Source organism: Amphibalanus amphitrite, unplaced genomic scaffold (assembly GCF_019059575.1).
Source record: "Amphibalanus amphitrite isolate SeventyFive unplaced genomic scaffold, NRLGWU_Aamphi_draft 001338F_arrow, whole genome shotgun sequence".
Taxonomy (NCBI): Eukaryota; Metazoa; Arthropoda; class Thecostraca; order Balanomorpha; family Balanidae; genus Amphibalanus; species Amphibalanus amphitrite.
Genome location: NW_024882831.1, coordinates 159,361 through 177,349, shown reverse-complemented (window position 1 = coordinate 177,349; position 17,989 = coordinate 159,361). Strand labels below are relative to the sequence as shown.

Genomic DNA, 17,989 nt, shown 5'->3' with positions numbered 1-17,989 from the left:
GAAACCGGTGTGGATCGGTCCACGGTGGTATGTGCTGAGTAGGTGGATCAGCGTGTAATCGCGCTGTCAGCTCACAGGAATGATGTGATTAGTCATATTTAGTCATAGCGGACATATTTGTCGTCTAGGGAAATGTTAGGTCAGTAGTCCACTCGTGGGTCAGTAATCCAACTCAGTTGTAGTCGCGATGATATTTCCAAACAAATTACAGTTTATGTTGCTTATGTTTTGTTAACGTGATTTTAGTCATAATGTCTCGTCCCACAGTTAAATGTGTTGAAGCACTACTGCTCTGGTTTACTGAGACTCGCTTTATTTATTTTTCCCTATTTAACACGTTATATTAATCGAGCGTTTGAATTCAGGTTGGAATTCATATACGAGTAGGTGGTTGAACCGCATGTTGCGCACCTTAACGATAAACTGCTAGTCGCCGCCCGCCGGTGGTCGATCACTAGTCATCCCAGTTGGCTCAAGCACACCAATCTGTTCAGACTGTCACCATTCGCGGCGTTCGTACTTACGACGTTTGAAACAGTAACCACGCCTGGGCTGTGATCAACGGCAATCGAAAGACAATAACACGGTAGATCGACTCCGTCCCTATCGACGCCTTAAACGATTATTGTGGTGTTAATTATTCATAATAGTTAAAACGAACGATGTGTCCATTTCGAGATGTACTATATGCGAGATCAAATGTCGCAAAGATCAGCGTTACATGTTGTTTGCACACGGTTGGTGCTGTTGTATGAAGCATAGCTCACTGCGCCCAGGTAAATAAATTACTTATACCAGCTGTGTGGTATGTTTCTGTGCAAGGTCTTGAATGTTGTTTCGCTTCCTAAACCCTCGCCGGTGCGCGTCCTTCATCATATTATTGTAGCATCCCTCGTTTGGATTCCATGCTAATCCTACCACCCTACCGGCTACCCATAGCAAAAACTCGGCCTTTTTCTGTCGAACGCGGTTCTAACTTGGACTGTTTGATGCTACCGTCGTGACCGCCGGTCGGATTTCAGCACGCCTCATTGAACACCTCCCTTTTGGCGTGATCCCTTCCACCACGGACCGAAGGTGAACGAAAGAGGGATGAGTAGTCGGCTCATGGCTGGCCGGAGGAATGATCACATGCGATAAACGGTTCCAGGACAGGGGCGGCGCTGACCCTTTGAAAGTAGGTAGGCACTTGGTAGGTAAGGCAGAAAAGCTTAATACGGAATAGGTAAAAGGGGGAAAAGACAGCCTTATTGCTCAGTCAGCTCAAGCAGCGTCATCTATGAAAACCTAACTTAAGCTTACACGTCTGCCGCCAGAGGGAAGCTAGTCTCCAAGTAGGAGTCTAGTTCGTCCAATATAATTTTTAAGAAACAATAGAATAACACAACAAGCATAACAACGCTAGGTACCCTAAACTAATGATGAAAATTGATAGCGTAAAATGTGTTTTATTTTATGATAAATGGACTAAATAAAAAGTTCAGTTTGAAAGTTAGAAGGTAGCACCTAGTCGATGTGCCGACCATCTAGACCTTTTCTACCAAAAGGCTCAATAGCCTCAACATGGCAATAGTCGATAATCTAGTAGGACGAGGTAGGCACAATTAGGCAAAGGTTTTAATCAAGTTGATGTATAATACGATATTTGTGTGACGTTTTTTGAAAAGTATAGGCAATTATCTTTCGTTTCAACACATTTTGAAGACGAAAAGAAAATATATATTTAACAAAAGCAACAGAGCAATCAAAAGCCACAGTCTAGTGAGGGTGTAGACGCAGGGGAGACGGCAAATGACGTAGGCACTGCCTACCTTGCCTATATGGGAGAACCGCCCCTGTTCCAGGATGAAATGCTATGATCGGTTTGGGATGTTCAAACTTTACCGACCAAGGGATCATCGAGCCCTGAATTAAGTGTGCTAAACATCTAGGTATATGACGTTTAAGCAGGCAATACTTACTGAACATATAAGAGCTGCAGAGATACAGGCTGTCATATTCCAGCTGCCTATATCTCAGTGGTGGGCGAATAGCTAGGTTGTTAGTATTCGTTCCGCACCGACGTCCGTGAAGTTAGCGTCGTATTCCGCGACGGATTCAGTCGCACCGTATCATGTCATATCCGATCACACAGTCTTCCCACAACCTTCTATGTAAAAGCTGATCGCGACTACCCGCAATGCAAAGGTCGTTACGTGCGTGTGAATATCCTGCGCTGTTATTCCGATTTTCCCGCAAACGCAGCATCCACCCGATTGGATGTATTATCGCTGACGCCGTTCGTGCTGTTGTAGGGGCATTCCACGTCAAGTGGGACAAAAAATGATCATTTTGAACCTCACCTCCTCCGATTTTTGCGAAACTTTGTGAAACTACTCATCTATATGTGAAAAGAAAGGAGACATATTTTTGTCAAAATATGACGTCACGTTTCCGAGATACACGTCATCAAACATTGACTTAGGCAAGGTACATTATCATCTTTAAAGCGTCATAACCATTGAAGTTTTAGACACATCACCACGAGACAAAGTGTGAAATGGAGGGAATAGGTCAGGCTTTAATTTGAGGATAACAATATTGACGTAATTAACTAATTAGTGAACTTAATTAAAATTCAAAAAATAAATTTTGATTTTCTGAAAAATGGGTACCCTTCGATTTTGCTGATTTTTACATATTTTATTCTCCTATACATTAGCTACATCATATAAAAAATCCAGAATGGGCCGACGTCTACATAACTGTCTTTTGGACTTCGTAATGTCTGGCACTCGCGTGTTTCGTTTTAACAACCAAGGAGAGGCGCTACCCGGAGATGCTTCTTTCTACCCCAAACCAAAGCAAACCTAACCTGACCTGACGTGACCTGACCTAATCTAACACGCGTAAATATGTACAGCCCTCAAGGCAGTTGCCGACTGGCCAAATGCTACCTACATACTACATAGATACGAACATTAGCCCTCGCGACAGTTGCCGGCTGGCCAGATGCTACTTAAAAAACAAATGCGTGTTAAACACTTCAGGCTGACCCACTGCGAGCCAGCGACCTTTAGATTACGAGGTGGGTACCTTCGGCACACTTACTACTAAGCCACGAAGATAGCTGGTCATCGTAAGCCAGTTTTTATGATGAAATTGGGCATTCTCCAGCCAGCGCCTCTCTTTGGTTGCAAAAAGAAAATACGCCCGACTCTCCCAGCGCTAGGGGAGAAAAGCCCGGTTTAGTCAAAAAAGGTATTAAAAAAAACGGAATTTGAATTGTAGGTGGGGCGGTGGGGAACTTTATCGTGTGATAAGTTCATGGCCCTAGATCAATATATTCAAGATCAAATGAGGTTAAACGTGATCAAATTTGCTATACTATTTTGCGTTTATACGCCCATAGATCTAAGAGATACAGGCCGATTTTCCTATTTCTTCCCTTATACGACATTTGTAGTGTTATGAGAATCTCTAGTTAATCTTACCATAAATTTGGCAGTTATAGTGGCTTGCTAAGAGTAAGATGTCGCCGGCAGAGGCGGGGATCGGCCGACGCGGGAAATGTCATAGTCACATATTGTGTTTGCACCCTAAAAAATTAATTTTACCAGTTGATATTCGTATTTATTTGAATATTAGATTGCCTGTACATTTTTAACCCTTCACACAAAATTTGACACGAATCGATCATAATCAGCGGTAAGAAGCGCGGTGCAAAGATGGAACCGTCCTGCGCCGGCACAGTCTACCATTCAGGAGGCAACGGCCGGCGCCGGCCGCCGAGCCGCTCCGGCAGGAATGTTTGACTTTACACCGCTATTACTAGAAAAGTTGTGGACCGATTTACCTATTTCTTGCACGGGAGGATTTGCAATTCGATTCTGGACAGATACTGTAAGTTAAACGTTAATATAATAATTTTGGCGTGAGTTATTGGCGATAAACAGGTGGAGTTAGCGAAATCGGCCCCTTCCACCGCCCGTGCTACGTTGCACTACGTGTTGCTATATCATCCAAAGTTATCGTTGGCCCACTCTAATTTTCTCAGCACGTGTGCCTTACATCTAGTGGAAGACAATATCTAAATTTGAGCAAAATCGAAGGGTACCCATTTTTCACAAATTACATTTTAAGAAATTAATTCAAAATAATATAAATTCAAAATCACCAAAAAATGTAAAAATTGTCAATTTTTACTAGCATAACTCCTTATGCACACGTTTCAGTTTGTTTGAAATTAATAGCTTCAAAAATGTTGAAGCTATAGATCTTTCAAGATTGCAATACACGTCCAATTCTGCTCAAAAAGCAGAAGTTTAGCGACTTGTTTCTCTGTAGCCCGAGGGCATATGACAAAATCCTTTCACCCTCAGAGGTTTCACCCAATAGCCAATAAGTATACCAAGTTTGAACAAAATCGCAGAGGTGGCCGATTTTGGCTGTCCCGGTTGACATGGAATGCCCCTGTAATCACAGATTTAGCCTTGAGCCCGCCGGTCCCTACCCCTGGGTGAAGCGGTGAAGCAAACAAATCATCCACATCACGGCAGTAATAACCAGGTTCTGCATGTTGCCGTGACTGGGCGACTGCAGTGGCTTCAGCCTTCAGCAAGCTGCACGCTCCCAACAGTCCCACTTACCATATTGAAGGGACGGCACAGCGGCGGCGGCCGTCAGAAAACGAGGTGATATCACCTGGTGACGAGGTTCCTTTCAGGGTTAAAAAGACCTCCCGGCCATGCCGTTCCGTTTTCTATTCATTTTCACACAAAAAAAAGATGTGTAAAGCATACTTCTGTTGCCGGAGCGACTCCCCGACCACTCGCTGCCAGCTCGATTGCCTGAGTCGTTTTTTCCAAATACTCTGACCGTTTCTGTTTCCTGCCTCCGTCTCCCACACATCTCGAACCGATTCCGTCTCCGAGCTGTCTCCGTTTACCGGTAAATTGGGCAGACCGGGACGGAGAGGCGGATAATTTTGGCCTCCTGCCACCACACCGTGAGCTCGCTCTGTGACCGCCGCCGGCGACAGCTCAGTGGCGCCCTCTGAGGCTGGGGAGGAGCTCGCTCGCGCAGGAGCGGCTGTCGGGACCGCCGCCACCGCCGGAACGATGCTGCTCAGACTGGGTTCGGCCGCCGCCCGGTCCGCGAGTCTGCTGCTCCAGCGACGTGCTCACAGGTGAGAGCCAATTACATCTGCCGTGAACAAGTGAGAGAGGTGAGAAGCGCGGCCTCCACCACGGAGCGGCCTCGTGCGGGGGAGAGGTGAGAGCATTGTGAGAGGACGTGTCAGGGATATACCACGGGAGACACATCAGCGGTGACCCCAGAGAGGTATCAGAGCTAGGCGTAGTCTGAAGGGTTTTAAATAGGATATGTGTACAGTGGATAACATTGCCGAGTTATACGAGACGGTCGGGTTTACCAGCCGAATCACGTGGTAAACTGCACCCAGATGCGCGGGTCGTAATGTGTAGTGCGCGCCTGAACTCGCCGCTCCCTATCAGCAACTGTCTCGCCGGTCCTTTTGAGCTTTCCGTTCTAGTTAGCTCGCTGTCAGAGATGTGTCACACACGCCGGGGTGCTGGCAGATGTCGAGCCCCGGGCCGAATGGCAAAAACCGACGGAAGTCCGACCCACAGTTCCAGATAGTGAGCTTCTTTCTCTGAAAATGGGCGGCAGTGGCGATATGAGACAATTTGTATCTTGCGTGAGTCGGAATCAAACAATGAAATGATCGTTCATCAGTTCGCTCGTTCAGAATTGGGACTCTGGATTGAATCATCCGATCAGTACACAGAGCCATGGGCCATGTCTAATCAATCCAGTCCACCGTTTCTTGGATTTGACAATCAGTTCAGTCGCCGCCGCAGATCCATCCAATCAGTACGCGGCCAGGCAGGCGGAGGAGCCGACATACCTCGTCCGCCTGACCGCCCACATCAAAGTCGAGACGACCGCCCCGCGTGACGCCTCAAGGCTGACGACGGACAGACACTAGACAGACAGAAGAACAATGCGGCCGACACATCCTGACATCGGCACCGGAACGTCTGTGTCAGTGACCCCAGGGGAGGTCTCTAATTAGCTCGCCTGTGCTCATCAGATGCACTGAAATTAACAGCACTATAGAACGTAACACTTCAAACGAATAGTCACAAAAAAATATTTTCAAGTGAGCTAGCATGACTAAACCTTATATGACGAATCATGGTCATTCGTTTATTTGAATATCAAAAGACCATACGCGTGAAGGTAGTGGAACGATTTGACCAATCACGTGCAATGTTCCTAACGCCAGCCTTGGCCAGTGTCGTTTACAATGCAATCTGCATTGACTCTTCAGTCCCCAGGTCGCTAAAAAATAGCGAATGCACTATCACGAGCTGTCTCATCATTCCGATGCGACTCAGCCGACTGCTCATATTAGTATCCCGACTGTCCCTGTCCGGGGTTCGCCGTCGTCCACCGACCGCCGCCTCCCTCATGGCCCATGGCCGGCCGGCCCGACCCAAGGTCACAGCCGGTAGTCGGTACCACCGGCACCGACCGCAGAACCCTCCAATTAGCCCGGCGGGCCAGACACCCGGGACGTCGACACTGAACACACCGGCTCGGGGAGCACACATCCGACTCATAACCCGACAGAACACGTCATAACCCACTGCTAAACGGAGCAAATCCACTAACACCAAACGGAACGCATCTCGATCCGAGAGATCGATCAAACTGAAACCCGAGCACACACCCGACCAGAACACCAGACGTACCGAATACATACCTAACACACGACCTATCACCAACCAAACAGAATCAAGCCGGCCGGGTTCCATCGGCGTACGAAACACACCCACAGCTCAGAGTTCAGACTGGGGCGGTGAGCGAGACCGATCCATCACACCGTGTGTAGATCGGCCGGTGCCGCGGGGCGTGCCGATCGAACACCGTGACGCCGCCTGATACCGAGCCGGAGGATGCCAATTATGTGGTGTTCGCAGGGACACACTTAAATACATGCATCTGTCTATAAAAAGGTGACAGAAATGTGAGCCCTATTCCCTACCCGACGCTTTTGTAGGTAGTGCGAATCAGTAACAGGTCACTTGTTACCCTCCCTCCCACAGGTGCTCGAGGTCGCCATTAGCACGCGACATGTCCGGCTCGGCGCGCGTCTGGGTGCTGGCCGCGCGGCCCGAGGGAGCCGCCAAGGCCTCAGACTTCCAGCTGAGGGACGAACCGCTGGCCGAGCCGCAGGAGGGCGAGGTGCTGGTAGAAGCCGAGTTCCTCAGCGTGGACCCGTTCATGCGCGCGTTCGCCTCGCAGCTGCCGCTCAACGAGCCCATGCCCGGCACCCAGGTGGCCAGGTGAGCCATCAGGGGGAAAAGATGGGGGGCAGGGGCAGATTAGGGATGGGGGGAGGGATACACAGATGGGATAGGGGAGGCGAGCGAGTCACAGCTGGTGGCGACGGTCGGGTAATGGGAAAATAATGACCGATTTTAGGTGGGAGTACGTCGGTGCTAACAGTGAGCAGAGTTTTAATGACATTCGCCAACATGTCGTGCCCGGACCGACCAAACACGTCCATCGGGAGAGCTATGCAGATGGACTACCAGAAGAAATTATCATCGACTAACCCATGCATCTGCCGAAAAGGTGATCCAGTACCGCAGTGACCTGTCCCTACACTGCCAGGCGATGTCACTGCAAACTGGCGGTGAAGCGCCCCGCCACCTCCCTCGGACAGGACGGTGAACCTTGGAGTGACCTGACTTGACCCACGCCCCCTCTGCCGACAGGGTGGTCCAGTCCCGCAGTGAGCAGCTCCAGGAGGGCCAGCGGGTGCTGGTGGCCGCCGGATGGAGGGAGCGCTCCGTGGTGCCGGCGGCCGGCCGGCCGGGCGGCGCTCCCGTCATCCCACTGCCGGCCGAGGCGCCCGTCAGCCACTCCCACTACCTGGGCGTGGTGGGTATGACCGGGCTGACGGCCTACTGCGCCGTGCACGACCTGCTGCGACCGCGCGCCGGCGACACGCTAGTCGTCAACGCCGCCGCCGGCGCCGTCGGATCCGTCGTCGGACAGCTCGGGAAGCTGCTCGGCGCGCGCGTCATCGGCTACGCCGGCGATCAGGAGAAGGTGGACTGGCTCAAGTCGACGCTGAAGCTGGACGAGGCGTTCAACTACAAGACGCAGGACCTGGCCGAGACGCTGCGCGCGGCCGCGCCCGACGGCGTCAACTGCTACTTTGACGCCGTGGGCGGCAAGTTCTCCCAGACGGTGGTTCGGCACATGGCGGATGGCGGGAGGATCGCCTGCATCGGCGCCAGCAGCGGCTACAACAGCGCCGCGCCGCCCACCACCGGGCCTTTCCCTGAGATCAGCATCATCACCAAGCAGCTGACCATCTCGGGCTTCCAGTACTTCGCGCAGGACCTGACCTCCGAGAAGATGCAGAAGGCGCGCGCCGAGCTGGCCCAGCTGGTGGCTGACGGAAAGCTGGAGGCCAGGCAGACGTTCACTGACGGGTTCGAGAACATGGCGCAGGCCCTGCTGGACATGATGGACGGCAAGAACACGGGGAAGATGGTGGTGCGCGTCTGAGACGCCCGTGGAGCAGCGGTGTCCTTCGCGCGGGGGCGCGGCTAAACAGGGTAGGGATCTCGGCGGGGATTCTGTCACACAGCACTGTCACTGAACTTGTGCGATGGATCGGTTCTATTTTCATACACGATTCTCAGATGGTAGGTATAGTGATCCGACTCGATGACAAGGTTTTGGGAATATGAGTTTCTGCTGTCCTGTGTTATCGAGTGCGACTTTTCTATAAACAGCGTGTACCCAGCGATGTTTGTGCCTTGTGGATTGCTGTTGGCTTTACATTAGCAATGTGTTCGGTGCATTACTTGACCGATACATTATATCTTCAACCTCCATATATGCACATTATCAACTCTCTCTCCTCCTGACCGGGGCATATGAAACAAGAAGATATCACGGTCTATCAATGATACTTCGACGCGGGTGTCGAGGTAAACATGCCTCAGTAGAGACTAACGCCGGTTCGACGGCATTCAACTCGGGATTGCCAAATGAACAAAAAAAAAATGCAAATAGGAAACAGGGGAGATAGCCTGAAATGACAAACGGAAATAAAATCACACTATATTTTCAAAACACGGGCGATGGTCATCCCGATGATTCAGTGCATAAGCCACGGCATGCCCATTACCAAGAAGTTCTGACTTTCCAAGTTCGTACCGAGACGTTTTTGGCACCCGGCTTACACAAACAGCAAATTAACTTTGTGGGAAAAAAATGAATGTGAAACAAATGCGTGAGCATTATAATGCATGTACGGAATAGGCTTTGCTGGCCGTCGCAAAAGTTACATCGCCTTTTACATTTACAGCCATTAAACCGCAATATATGTTTTGCGAACGGAAAGAGATAAGCATAGAGTAACGGAACACGTAATTGTTTTACAAAAGAGAAAGTCATCGGTTCTTCACTGAAAAGCAAATGCTATCTGCGCAACCAGCCACTTGACACCACGACAGGTTATGTAAAGTCAGTCTTTGTCTGTCTGTTAGACTTAGGAATCTAAAATTGAATGCGTTTTTGATATACCAACGCTTCAAAAAGGTAGTGACGAAATCCAAAACGTAACACGAGAACGTTCACAAGAAGGCTTGTCACTAGCTAGACAATTCGACGCACATGGAAACAGATACGTATTGTCCTCGCAGCAATATACCCCATAAATGGCGCCACAAAAGAGCGCCATACTTCACAGTCCACAACACAGTTAATCGCTACACCAGTCAAACACTCACCAGTTTAACGTTGTCCCGTATCACCTTCACCTGAGGCATCTTCTTCAGCTTCTTATCCAGCTTCGCCCAGATCTCCTCCTTGCTGGTGTTTGGCTTTCCCTCACAGCCGCGGCACTCGTACTCGCTCACCACTTTCTTCCGCAGCTTCTTCAGCGACAGCTCGTGGTCGTCACGGTTGCCCAGCAGAGCCAGCACCACACCGGTCCAGTCGAACTTTTTCGACGCCTGCGCAGAGGCCAGCGAAGCCTCGTCCAGGGTGTCGTTCAGTCGCTCTACGGCCGGCTCTGCCTCCAGCTTCCGTTTCTTCGCGCCGCCACCGCACTCCTCGTCCGGGATACCTTCATCGACATCATCGTCGGCCTCTTCGTGCTTCCTTTTGCCCTTCTTGACACCATTCTCCTCAGGAGCGCCATTCTGAGCCAGTTTGTTCTTCTTCTTGCTACGTTCCATCTTCTTCTCCCTCTTACTCTTCTTAACGACCGGTGCATCTTCCGGTACCGTTTCTTCAGGGATAGGTTCGGAGTTCGCTTTTTTCTTCTTTTTCTTCTTACTAGTAGCATTGTCAAGCATCTCCTCTTTACTTTCAGTTCCTTGAGAGGCATCATTCTCCTTCTTTTTCGCGGTGGCTGTCACCGCCGGCGCCTCCTCCGCTGGTTTCGCTATGGCCGCCTCGAATATTTTCCACGCCTCTTCCACCAGCACGCTGTTCCGTACCCGAATGCTGTTGCTCACGAAGTTCAGGAACTTCTTCTTCTTGCGAGGAATGTTGCTGTGCTGAGACAATGTCGCCAGGAGATCCCGAACAGCAGGAGATATATCAGTAGTCTTTCCCACGACATTGTTGATCGATTCGATCCACGCTTCCTGCTTTCTTTCTCCTTTATTAGCACTGGCCTTTGGCTCCCAACCCTTAGCAGCATACTTAGCTTCTTCAGAGATACATTTGTTGTGTTGTTTGTAATCCTCACCCCAAAAGTCCTTACCACAGTCCATGCAGGAAAGACTTTCACATCTCCTACACTGCTGCTGATAGTGTTTTTCAACTTGGTTTTTCTTCACTGAAGCACCACATGCATTGCATGCAAATACCACCATTGTTTCTTTCCTCTGAAAAAGGAGAAATAATACTGTAAACTGAAGCAGCAGTCAGATAGCCATCAGAAATTTTTTTATGACAATGCTGAAATCATAAAACATTGACATGCTCACTGCTTTTCTAGCAAGGAGTCATTCAAGAAGCAAGATTTGAGACTAAAAGGCAATAAACTGGCTGTTGACTGACAGAAGGAGTATTAACACCTTCTCTCCCAGCTTTTTAGTGGTATATTTGTTTTTTACTTGCAAATACCACCCTGTTATGTGAACAATGTGTCCAACAATATGCCCACAGGCATTGTGCCACTTCTTGGTGGAAACAAATAGGCACTTGGTGGGAAGGGTAGCTGCAAATTCAGTCATAGCTAAAAAAATAACAGAATCAAACACACAATTAAGGTTCAAGTTATCTCAATTACTCAGCAGATACTGCCATTGGCTCGGGGGAGGGGAAGGTAGTTACTCAAAAACGTCAAAGATAAACTGCTTGAAATATGAATCATCTCAAATTTCAAAAACATAGATCTATTTTCATTCAATCATTTTACATTTATTCACTTGTTACTTTGACTTTGTTAGTCGATAGAGCACCTCGAGCATTCATGAAAAAAACTCAACTGATAACTCAACTAAAAACTCAACTGAACTGATATAAAAAGTTAACTATCCTTACAGATGAGGCCTTACGTATGTTCACTAATTTTTCGTTGAAACCTTCTAACACAAATGCGGTATATCAATCCATTATATGCTAAAACCGATAAATGAAATCACTCAACACACCCGTGCGGGCCGTGCGCACTGCACACACAAAGCACGTGTTGAACCTATGCGCCGCTGATGTAACAACTGCGCCATCAAATGCTGTTTTGGTAAATATATGTTCTAAAGCCGATGCTAAATCGGCCGATTTAGCCGATTTAGCAGGTTGCTAGGAGAATTGTCGTTGAGGTTCATATTTGACGACAAGTTGCTAGGAAACGTCCGAGTCGATCCGTATTTCATACCTTCTTAGAACAGTACGAATATGTATTGTATTGCAATACATTCGTACGGCTGTATTTGTGTTGATATTGCAGTTTGGCTGTATTAGTGAAGTATTTAGTATCGTAAAGCCGTGGTACGATATCGGCAGATATCGGTACATCATTCTGTCATTTTTCTATACACCGCAACCTACCTTGTGTCAATATTAAATCGCCTACCTATTGGTCCCTCGGGCCTCGGCCCCTCCACCTCGGGAGGCTATTTGGTTAAGGGGCCTTGGGCTTTTGTGCTGTTTCGTTCTGAGAAAAAAACGAGACTGAAGCTCAAGCAGCTAAAGACGTCATCTGCGGCCGGGCCAGATGGTCTTCACCCTCGCGTCCTCCACGAGATCAGGGACTCGGTATCCAGCGAGCTTGCATCAATCTACAGGGAAACACTCGACACTGGAGTCCTACCAGAGGATTGGTCCCTGGCCGACGTAATCCCTATCTACAAGAAGGGCAGCAAGGACAATCCGAACAACTACAGACCCGTCAGTCTGACGTCGATACCGTGCAAAGTCATCGAATCGATCATCAGAGACGAGATCACGGACCACCTCAAAACCGAGGACCTCATCTCCGACGCCCAGCACGGGTTCCGCCCGGGCAGATCGTGCGCCACGCAGCTGCTGATCGCCATTGAGGAATGGAGCAGGTTGATCGAACGCGGCCATCCCATTGACGTCCTCTACCTTGACCTCGCCAAGGCGTTTAACACTGTCTCGACGCGGAGGCTTCTCCATAAGGTGGCAGCGCACGGAATCAGAGGGAAGCTGCTCCGATGGATCGAGGCATTCTTGGTGGGAAGGAAGCAGCGAGTGATTGTCGGCAACTCCCGTTCGGCTTGGATCCCCGTGCCGAGCGGAGTCCCGCAAGGTTCGGTGTTGGCCCCAACGCTGTTCCTGCTCTATGTCAACGACCTGCCTAGCGTCCTGAACTGCAATGTCAAAATTTTCGCTGACGACAGCAAACTCTACCAGGCCGTCCGAAATCCAGAGGATGCACTCTCCCTACAGTCCGACCTCGACGCCGCTACAAGGTGGAGTACGGATTGGCAGCTTAGTTTCAACGCTGACAAATGTAAGATCCTGCACATCGGCCGTCAGGCACTCAACCATGACTACTACATGAGTGGAACAGCGCTACAGGCGGTGACAGAGGAGAGAGATCTGGGAGTGATCGTCGACGCGGACCTGAAGTTCAGGCAGCAGGCAGCAGCGGCCGTCAGCAAGGCTTCGCGAATCATGGCGGTGATTCGTCGATCCTTCTGCCTGCTGGACCAGAAGACCCTGCCACTGCTCTTCAAGACGCTGGTGCGCCCACATCTCGAATATGGCAATATCGTCTGGGGCCCCTTCAACCGGACAGATCAGCTTCGTGTCGAGCGTGTCCAACGCAGGGCTACGAGGCTGGTTCGAGACATTCGCCACCTGCCATACGAAGCAAGGTTGAAGTCCCTGAAGCTGCCCTCGCTGCGATACCGACGTCGACGTGGGGACATGATCGCTGTCTTTCAACTGATACACGGGAAGCTGGATCTGAAGCCAGAAGAGTTCTTCGACAGAACACATGCCAGGGAAACCAGAGGACACCCGTGGCGCCTGGCCAAACCCCGAGCAACTTCACGCGTCCGTCGAAACGCCTTCTCAACGAGAGTCATCAACGACTGGAATGGACTACCGCTGGCAGTCGTGAGCGCCGACTCTCTCAACCAATTCAAGAATCGTCTCGACAAGCACTGGGCCCATCTCCTATACACACCACCTACGCCCTATGAGCCTTAACATGATCCGTCTAGAAGCTCGACTGGACCGGTAGTTTACAGGCCTTTGGCCTCTCTAAATTCCGTTCAACTTAAGTAAAGTAAGTAAAAGTAAAGAGAAATATGCATTAAATGAGATCAAGATGGAAACGACCTTGCAAGAAGAAAACGATAGTTGTTTTGCGACGAAGACTGATAATGTTTTTCAATCGTTGATTCGTGATGAAGATAGCTTAATAAATTGGCTTCAGGTGTGTTCTGCTCATGGACTTGTGATCACAAAAGAATACTTTTATGAAGAAATTCTTCATCGTTTGCAACTAACAACGAATGGACAGGTCTGGTAGGTATGAGTAGGTCAAGGTATCTTGATCTTGTATACCTACTTGCACAGGTACTTTTCCATCAGTGTACGTACTTAAGTGTTTGGAAGTCACCCATTGCGATCAGTTTGAATGGCTAGCCATTCCTCAGCCATTTGCTTGTTTCAAATGCTAACAAAAGTCTTAAATCTTTTAAATGCACTGTATTTGTAATGAAAGTTACAGATGTGAGAATATGTTGGCCGTTCTAACTCTGTATTATTGCCTCCCTTCCCTAGTGCTGACGATGTGCGTCAGTGGCTGGATGGGTTCTGCCTCCGCTGGGCAGACAAGCTGCGGTCTGGTCCGACTGGCGCATTGCTGGCTGACAACCCACCACCGACACCAACTCCAGCTTCCTGGTACAGCGCGGTGAGTTCGGCGGTGGCCGGCCGCTACCCCGCTGTGCCCCTCTCGGGGTCCGACCGGCTGCTGCACCTCGCCGCCGCCAATGTTCTGCTGCACCGCCGCACCGCGGCCGTGCGCCGTGTGCGCTCCGACACCGATGCGGCCGGCGCGCAGCGCGACAACGTGGCCTTCCTGGTGGCGGCGTCGGCGGACGGCGAGCGCGTGCCGCTGATGATGCTCACTCCGGCCGGCGGCCTGGTGCGCGGCGACCTCCGGCCGGAGGACAACTGTCTTCATCTGACCACCAGGAACGGTGGGTAGACGGCGGGAACAGGGCCGTGAATCGGTGTTCATTTCAGTGGAAGGATATTAGATGAAGGGGTATTGGGAATATTTCATCATTAGTAGCAGAAAGGCTCTGCGTGCTTCTTTAAACATTTCTGCAGTCTTCTGCTTCAGTAAGAACTGATACCAGAACGAGAAATACGAATAAATTAAAAATAATACCCTCCTGTCCCGCTCTGCTATCTGACAGGACGCGATTAAACTCGCCTCCCTGTGGTACTCTGCTGTCTGACAGGACGCGATTAAACTCACCTCCCTGTGGTACTCTGCTGTCTGACAGGCACGGTGACGTCTGACGCGCTGCGCCGGTACCTGTGTGAGTGTCTGGACCCGCACCTGACGGAGCGCCAGGTGGCGCGGCCCGTACTCGTGTTTGTCGACGGACGCCACCACCACGCCAGCCAGGAGCTGTGCCGGCTCTGTGATGACCTGGGCGTGGTGCTGATTGGCCTGCCCCCGGCGGCGGCGGCGCGCGGACCGCTGCGCAGCGCCGTCGCCGCTCTGCTGGCGGCTAACCTGACGCGTATGGCAGACGCGGCGCAGCGCGGCCGGCGCGCCGAGCCCGACGGCGGCTGCTCGACCTCGGCGCGCGCTCTGCTCGCCGGCTATCGGACGGCCACGCGGCGCGCCTCGCCGCAGGGCATCGCGCACGCCTTCCAGTGAGTCAGGGGGTGGGGGGCACTGACAGATGGCTGTTACATGCTGTTATCGGTTACCTATCTGCATATGAAGGGCATTACTGGCAACGGAAGCAACAGCAAGTGGAGCTATTAGTGTCAATTCTGCTGAGCGATATGTTTCAAAGGAACTGGTTTAACGTGCTTCGAGCAGCTGTTCTGTTACTATGCGTGTTTTTGTTATCGTTCCTTCATCAGTTCTCGTCTCGGAGCGTTGTTGATCGCTTTTGCGTGACCTGTTCCTGACGGTGAATTATTTTGCCGATCTCTCGCGAGTATTTCACCTCCGCTGTGAGGTTCCTACTCTCCGTTCCCGGCTTTGAGCGCGCACTGGAGTCTGGTATGCTCTCGTCTGTGAGTGTCCATGTGTTCCAGATGGAGCGGCCTGTCCACGTGGTCAGAGTCCATCATCTCCGCCTGCGGTTCGGGTGCGTCAGCTCCGGATGTCGCCGAGCTGCAGCTGCCGGAGCCGCCGCCACCTCCACTAACGGCGCCGGCCGGTCTGACATTACCGCCGGACGGCGCGAGCCTCGAGTGGGCCGTGCGGCTGCTGCTCAGCGCCGAGCGGCAGCGGCAGCAGCCGGCGCCGCTGCAGCCGTCCCAAGTGCCGCGGCCCGGTCCCAGCAGCGCCGCCTTCCTGGTGAGTGTGCCCCTCTCCGCGGACGGCGACGGCGCGGCGCCCGACGGCCCGCCCCTGGACACCGGGGACGGCTGGGTGACCGGTTCGGCGACCGTACTCAGCTACCTCATCAACGAGTCCGTGTTCGAGCGCGTCTACAGCAACCAGGCGGGCCGGCTCTGTCTGCTCGAGTCGAGGAGGCGGGAGCTGGAGTCACTGCTGACGCCCAGCGACCGGATCGTCCAGGTGCGCCGCGAACTCAGCACCTGGTGGAACGATACGGGGCGGGTGCGCTGGGTGACTCGCATCACCGGTTCAGCGGCGCAGCCGGCGGCGCTGTACGAATTCTACTTGGACGACGGCCGACCGCCGCCGCCGGGCTCGCAAGCGACAGGCGCAGGAGAGGCGGCTGAGGAGCGGGCGGGCGGGGACGCGAAGCTGGCGGAGACGGACGGTCAGAAGGACGGTGCTGCGGAGGAGGACGGTGTCCCTGCGGACCCTGCCGCTCCGCTGGTGGCCGTGGATGTCGCCCCTGGCAGCCCGGGCCGCGGCGGGCGCACCTCGATTCCCATCCCGGCCACCGGTCTGCCGGACGCCGAGCTGCTCCGGCTTCTGATCGACCCGCTGCTGGACAGCCCAGCGCTCAGCCGTCCGCCGGCCGAGAAGGAGCCCAACACAGCCTACCTGATCAACAACGAGGCCAACGTGCAGCGCCGCCGGCGGGGCGCCCCGTGCCGCTACGACGACGAGCCAGAGCGCTGGCACGGCGGACCGCTGAAGACGGGAAAGCTCTATACGTTCCTCCTGGACGAGAACGAGGCGCGGCGCGTGTGTAACAGCTCGCGGGGCCCGTACTCGCGGCCCGCTCTGCGCAACGGCCGGTGGGTGCCGGAGCCTCTGAACCCGCCGCCGACGGGGCGCGAGACGGAGGTGCAGCTGCGCCGGCTGATCAGCCGACAGATGTGCGGCCGCCTGCAGCACGGCGGGCTGCTGCGGCGCATCTCCTGGGTGGAGGCGTGCGAGCCGCCGCCGGCCCGCCTGCCAGCCGTCGCGCTGTACGAGTATATGTCGGTCGAGCCGCGCCAACGGGGAAATAGTGTCCAAGTGCAGCCGGTCAATGTGGCGGACAAACGGGAGGGCGACTTCGGCTCAGAGCTGGAGTCGGACGCGGACTCTGAGCCAGACATGGATGAGTCGTTGAAGCGGGCTTGGAGCGGACAGAACGGGACGGGGGCGGAGGGGTCAGACGTGAAGCGCAAGAGGAGCTGGAACCCCAGCACGTGAGATGAGACGGGAGGTGACGGACGTTGTTTGAGTGTACTTGTGTGTGCTGCCCAGTGGTCATCCACTCGTGATGAATAATGTACAAACTAGATTAATATTTCGCTCCTGGTAAAGGTTGTTTTAGGTAAAGATATGAAACTGCCATTACATCTTGTTAATAAAACAAACCCCGTATTGCTGCGTTTTTTCCCCTTTTTTGGACGGATGTTGATGTAAAGGTTCATGCTGCCAAATAAACGAGACGTGGTGGGTGATGATTGATCACCCGAATTTTTCTATTATCCAGCCCAGATCTATTCTAATGTTACAGTTCCGGTCGCACTTGGGCGCTATCGGCGAAGCCCACGCAAATGTTGCGGGAGGTTGGCGCGAAAGGAGCTCGGTCGGTCGCGGGTCGAGCATAAGGTTCTCGGTGGTGTCTGTTCGGGCTCGATCCATTCCGGCACTCGGATGTGCACGACTCCGTTCTGGGTGGCCTGCGGTTGGTGGCAGCCAGGGGTGGCAACAGGAGCCAGTTCAGGTCAGTACAGACTATGTCCACTTCCAGCTTGAATGGGCCCGCTATATTTTTGCCGGCATATAATTCGTCCAATGTTCGTGACTGTCCCGCTGACCCCTGCGGACGGCCGCCGCAGATAAGCGAGCTTG

General features: G+C 52.2%; 3 protein-coding genes across 6 annotated transcripts; 2 read left to right on the top strand and 1 right to left on the bottom strand.

The window, feature by feature from the left end:
- The first annotated feature begins 4,913 nt into the window (after positions 1 to 4,913).
- Positions 4,914 to 8,829, top strand: LOC122372275 (prostaglandin reductase 1-like). Its single transcript, XM_043349262.1, has 3 exons — positions 4,914 to 5,167; positions 7,113 to 7,352; positions 7,788 to 8,829. Exons 1-3 carry the CDS (start codon positions 5,100 to 5,102, stop codon positions 8,587 to 8,589), a joined length of 1,110 nt encoding a protein of 369 aa, XP_043205197.1. The 5' UTR covers positions 4,914 to 5,099; the 3' UTR covers positions 8,590 to 8,829.
- A 309-nt stretch (positions 8,830 to 9,138) lies between these two features.
- On the bottom strand, positions 9,139 to 11,766 carry LOC122372276 (cell growth-regulating nucleolar protein-like). 3 transcript variants are annotated; one of them, XM_043349265.1, is made up of 2 exons: positions 11,590 to 11,766; positions 9,139 to 10,928 (listed from the first exon to the last, which is right to left on the bottom strand). In XM_043349265.1, the coding sequence occupies exon 2, from the start codon at positions 10,914 to 10,916 to the stop codon at positions 9,810 to 9,812; it is 1,107 nt and encodes a 368-aa protein (XP_043205200.1). In that variant the 5' UTR covers positions 10,917 to 10,928; positions 11,590 to 11,766; the 3' UTR covers positions 9,139 to 9,809. The 3 variants fall into 3 exon arrangements, with proteins under 3 accessions (XP_043205200.1, XP_043205198.1, XP_043205199.1); XM_043349263.1 differs by having other exon boundaries at positions 11,700 to 11,746; XM_043349264.1 differs by having other exon boundaries at positions 11,604 to 11,727.
- Positions 11,767 to 11,944: 178 nt separating this feature from the next.
- On the top strand, positions 11,945 to 17,517 carry LOC122372274. 2 transcript variants are annotated; one of them, XM_043349260.1, is made up of 5 exons: positions 11,945 to 12,204; positions 13,823 to 14,049; positions 14,308 to 14,729; positions 15,042 to 15,420; positions 15,814 to 17,517. In XM_043349260.1, exons 2-5 carry the CDS (start codon positions 13,850 to 13,852, stop codon positions 17,339 to 17,341), a joined length of 2,529 nt encoding a protein of 842 aa, XP_043205195.1. In that variant the 5' UTR covers positions 11,945 to 12,204; positions 13,823 to 13,849; the 3' UTR covers positions 17,342 to 17,517. The 2 variants fall into 2 exon arrangements, with proteins under 2 accessions (XP_043205195.1, XP_043205196.1); XM_043349261.1 differs by having other exon boundaries at positions 11,948 to 12,204; positions 13,823 to 13,957.
- The last annotated feature ends 472 nt before the right edge of the window (positions 17,518 to 17,989 follow it).

What these genes read in the sequence shown, in the direction of transcription:
- LOC122372275 (XM_043349262.1), top strand. Translation starts at nt 5,100, where the DNA reads ATGCTGCTCAGACTGGGTTCGGCCGCCGCCCGGTCCGCGAGTCTGCTG. An exon ending in CTCCAGCGACGTGCTCACAG is followed by an intron (nt 5,168 to 7,112) that starts GTGAGAGCCAAT and finishes TCCCTCCCACAG; the next exon opens with GTGCTCGAGGTCGCCATTAG. An exon ending in CCCGGCACCCAGGTGGCCAG is followed by an intron (nt 7,353 to 7,787) that starts GTGAGCCATCAG and finishes CTCTGCCGACAG; the next exon opens with GGTGGTCCAGTCCCGCAGTG.
- LOC122372276 (XM_043349265.1), bottom strand. Translation starts at nt 10,916, where the DNA reads ATGGTGGTATTTGCATGCAATGCATGTGGTGCTTCAGTGAAGAAAAAC.
- LOC122372274 (XM_043349260.1), top strand. Translation starts at nt 13,850, where the DNA reads ATGGAAACGACCTTGCAAGAAGAAAACGATAGTTGTTTTGCGACGAAG. An exon ending in ACAACGAATGGACAGGTCTG is followed by an intron (nt 14,050 to 14,307) that starts GTAGGTATGAGT and finishes TCCCTTCCCTAG; the next exon opens with TGCTGACGATGTGCGTCAGT. An exon ending in TCATCTGACCACCAGGAACG is followed by an intron (nt 14,730 to 15,041) that starts GTGGGTAGACGG and finishes GCTGTCTGACAG; the next exon opens with GCACGGTGACGTCTGACGCG.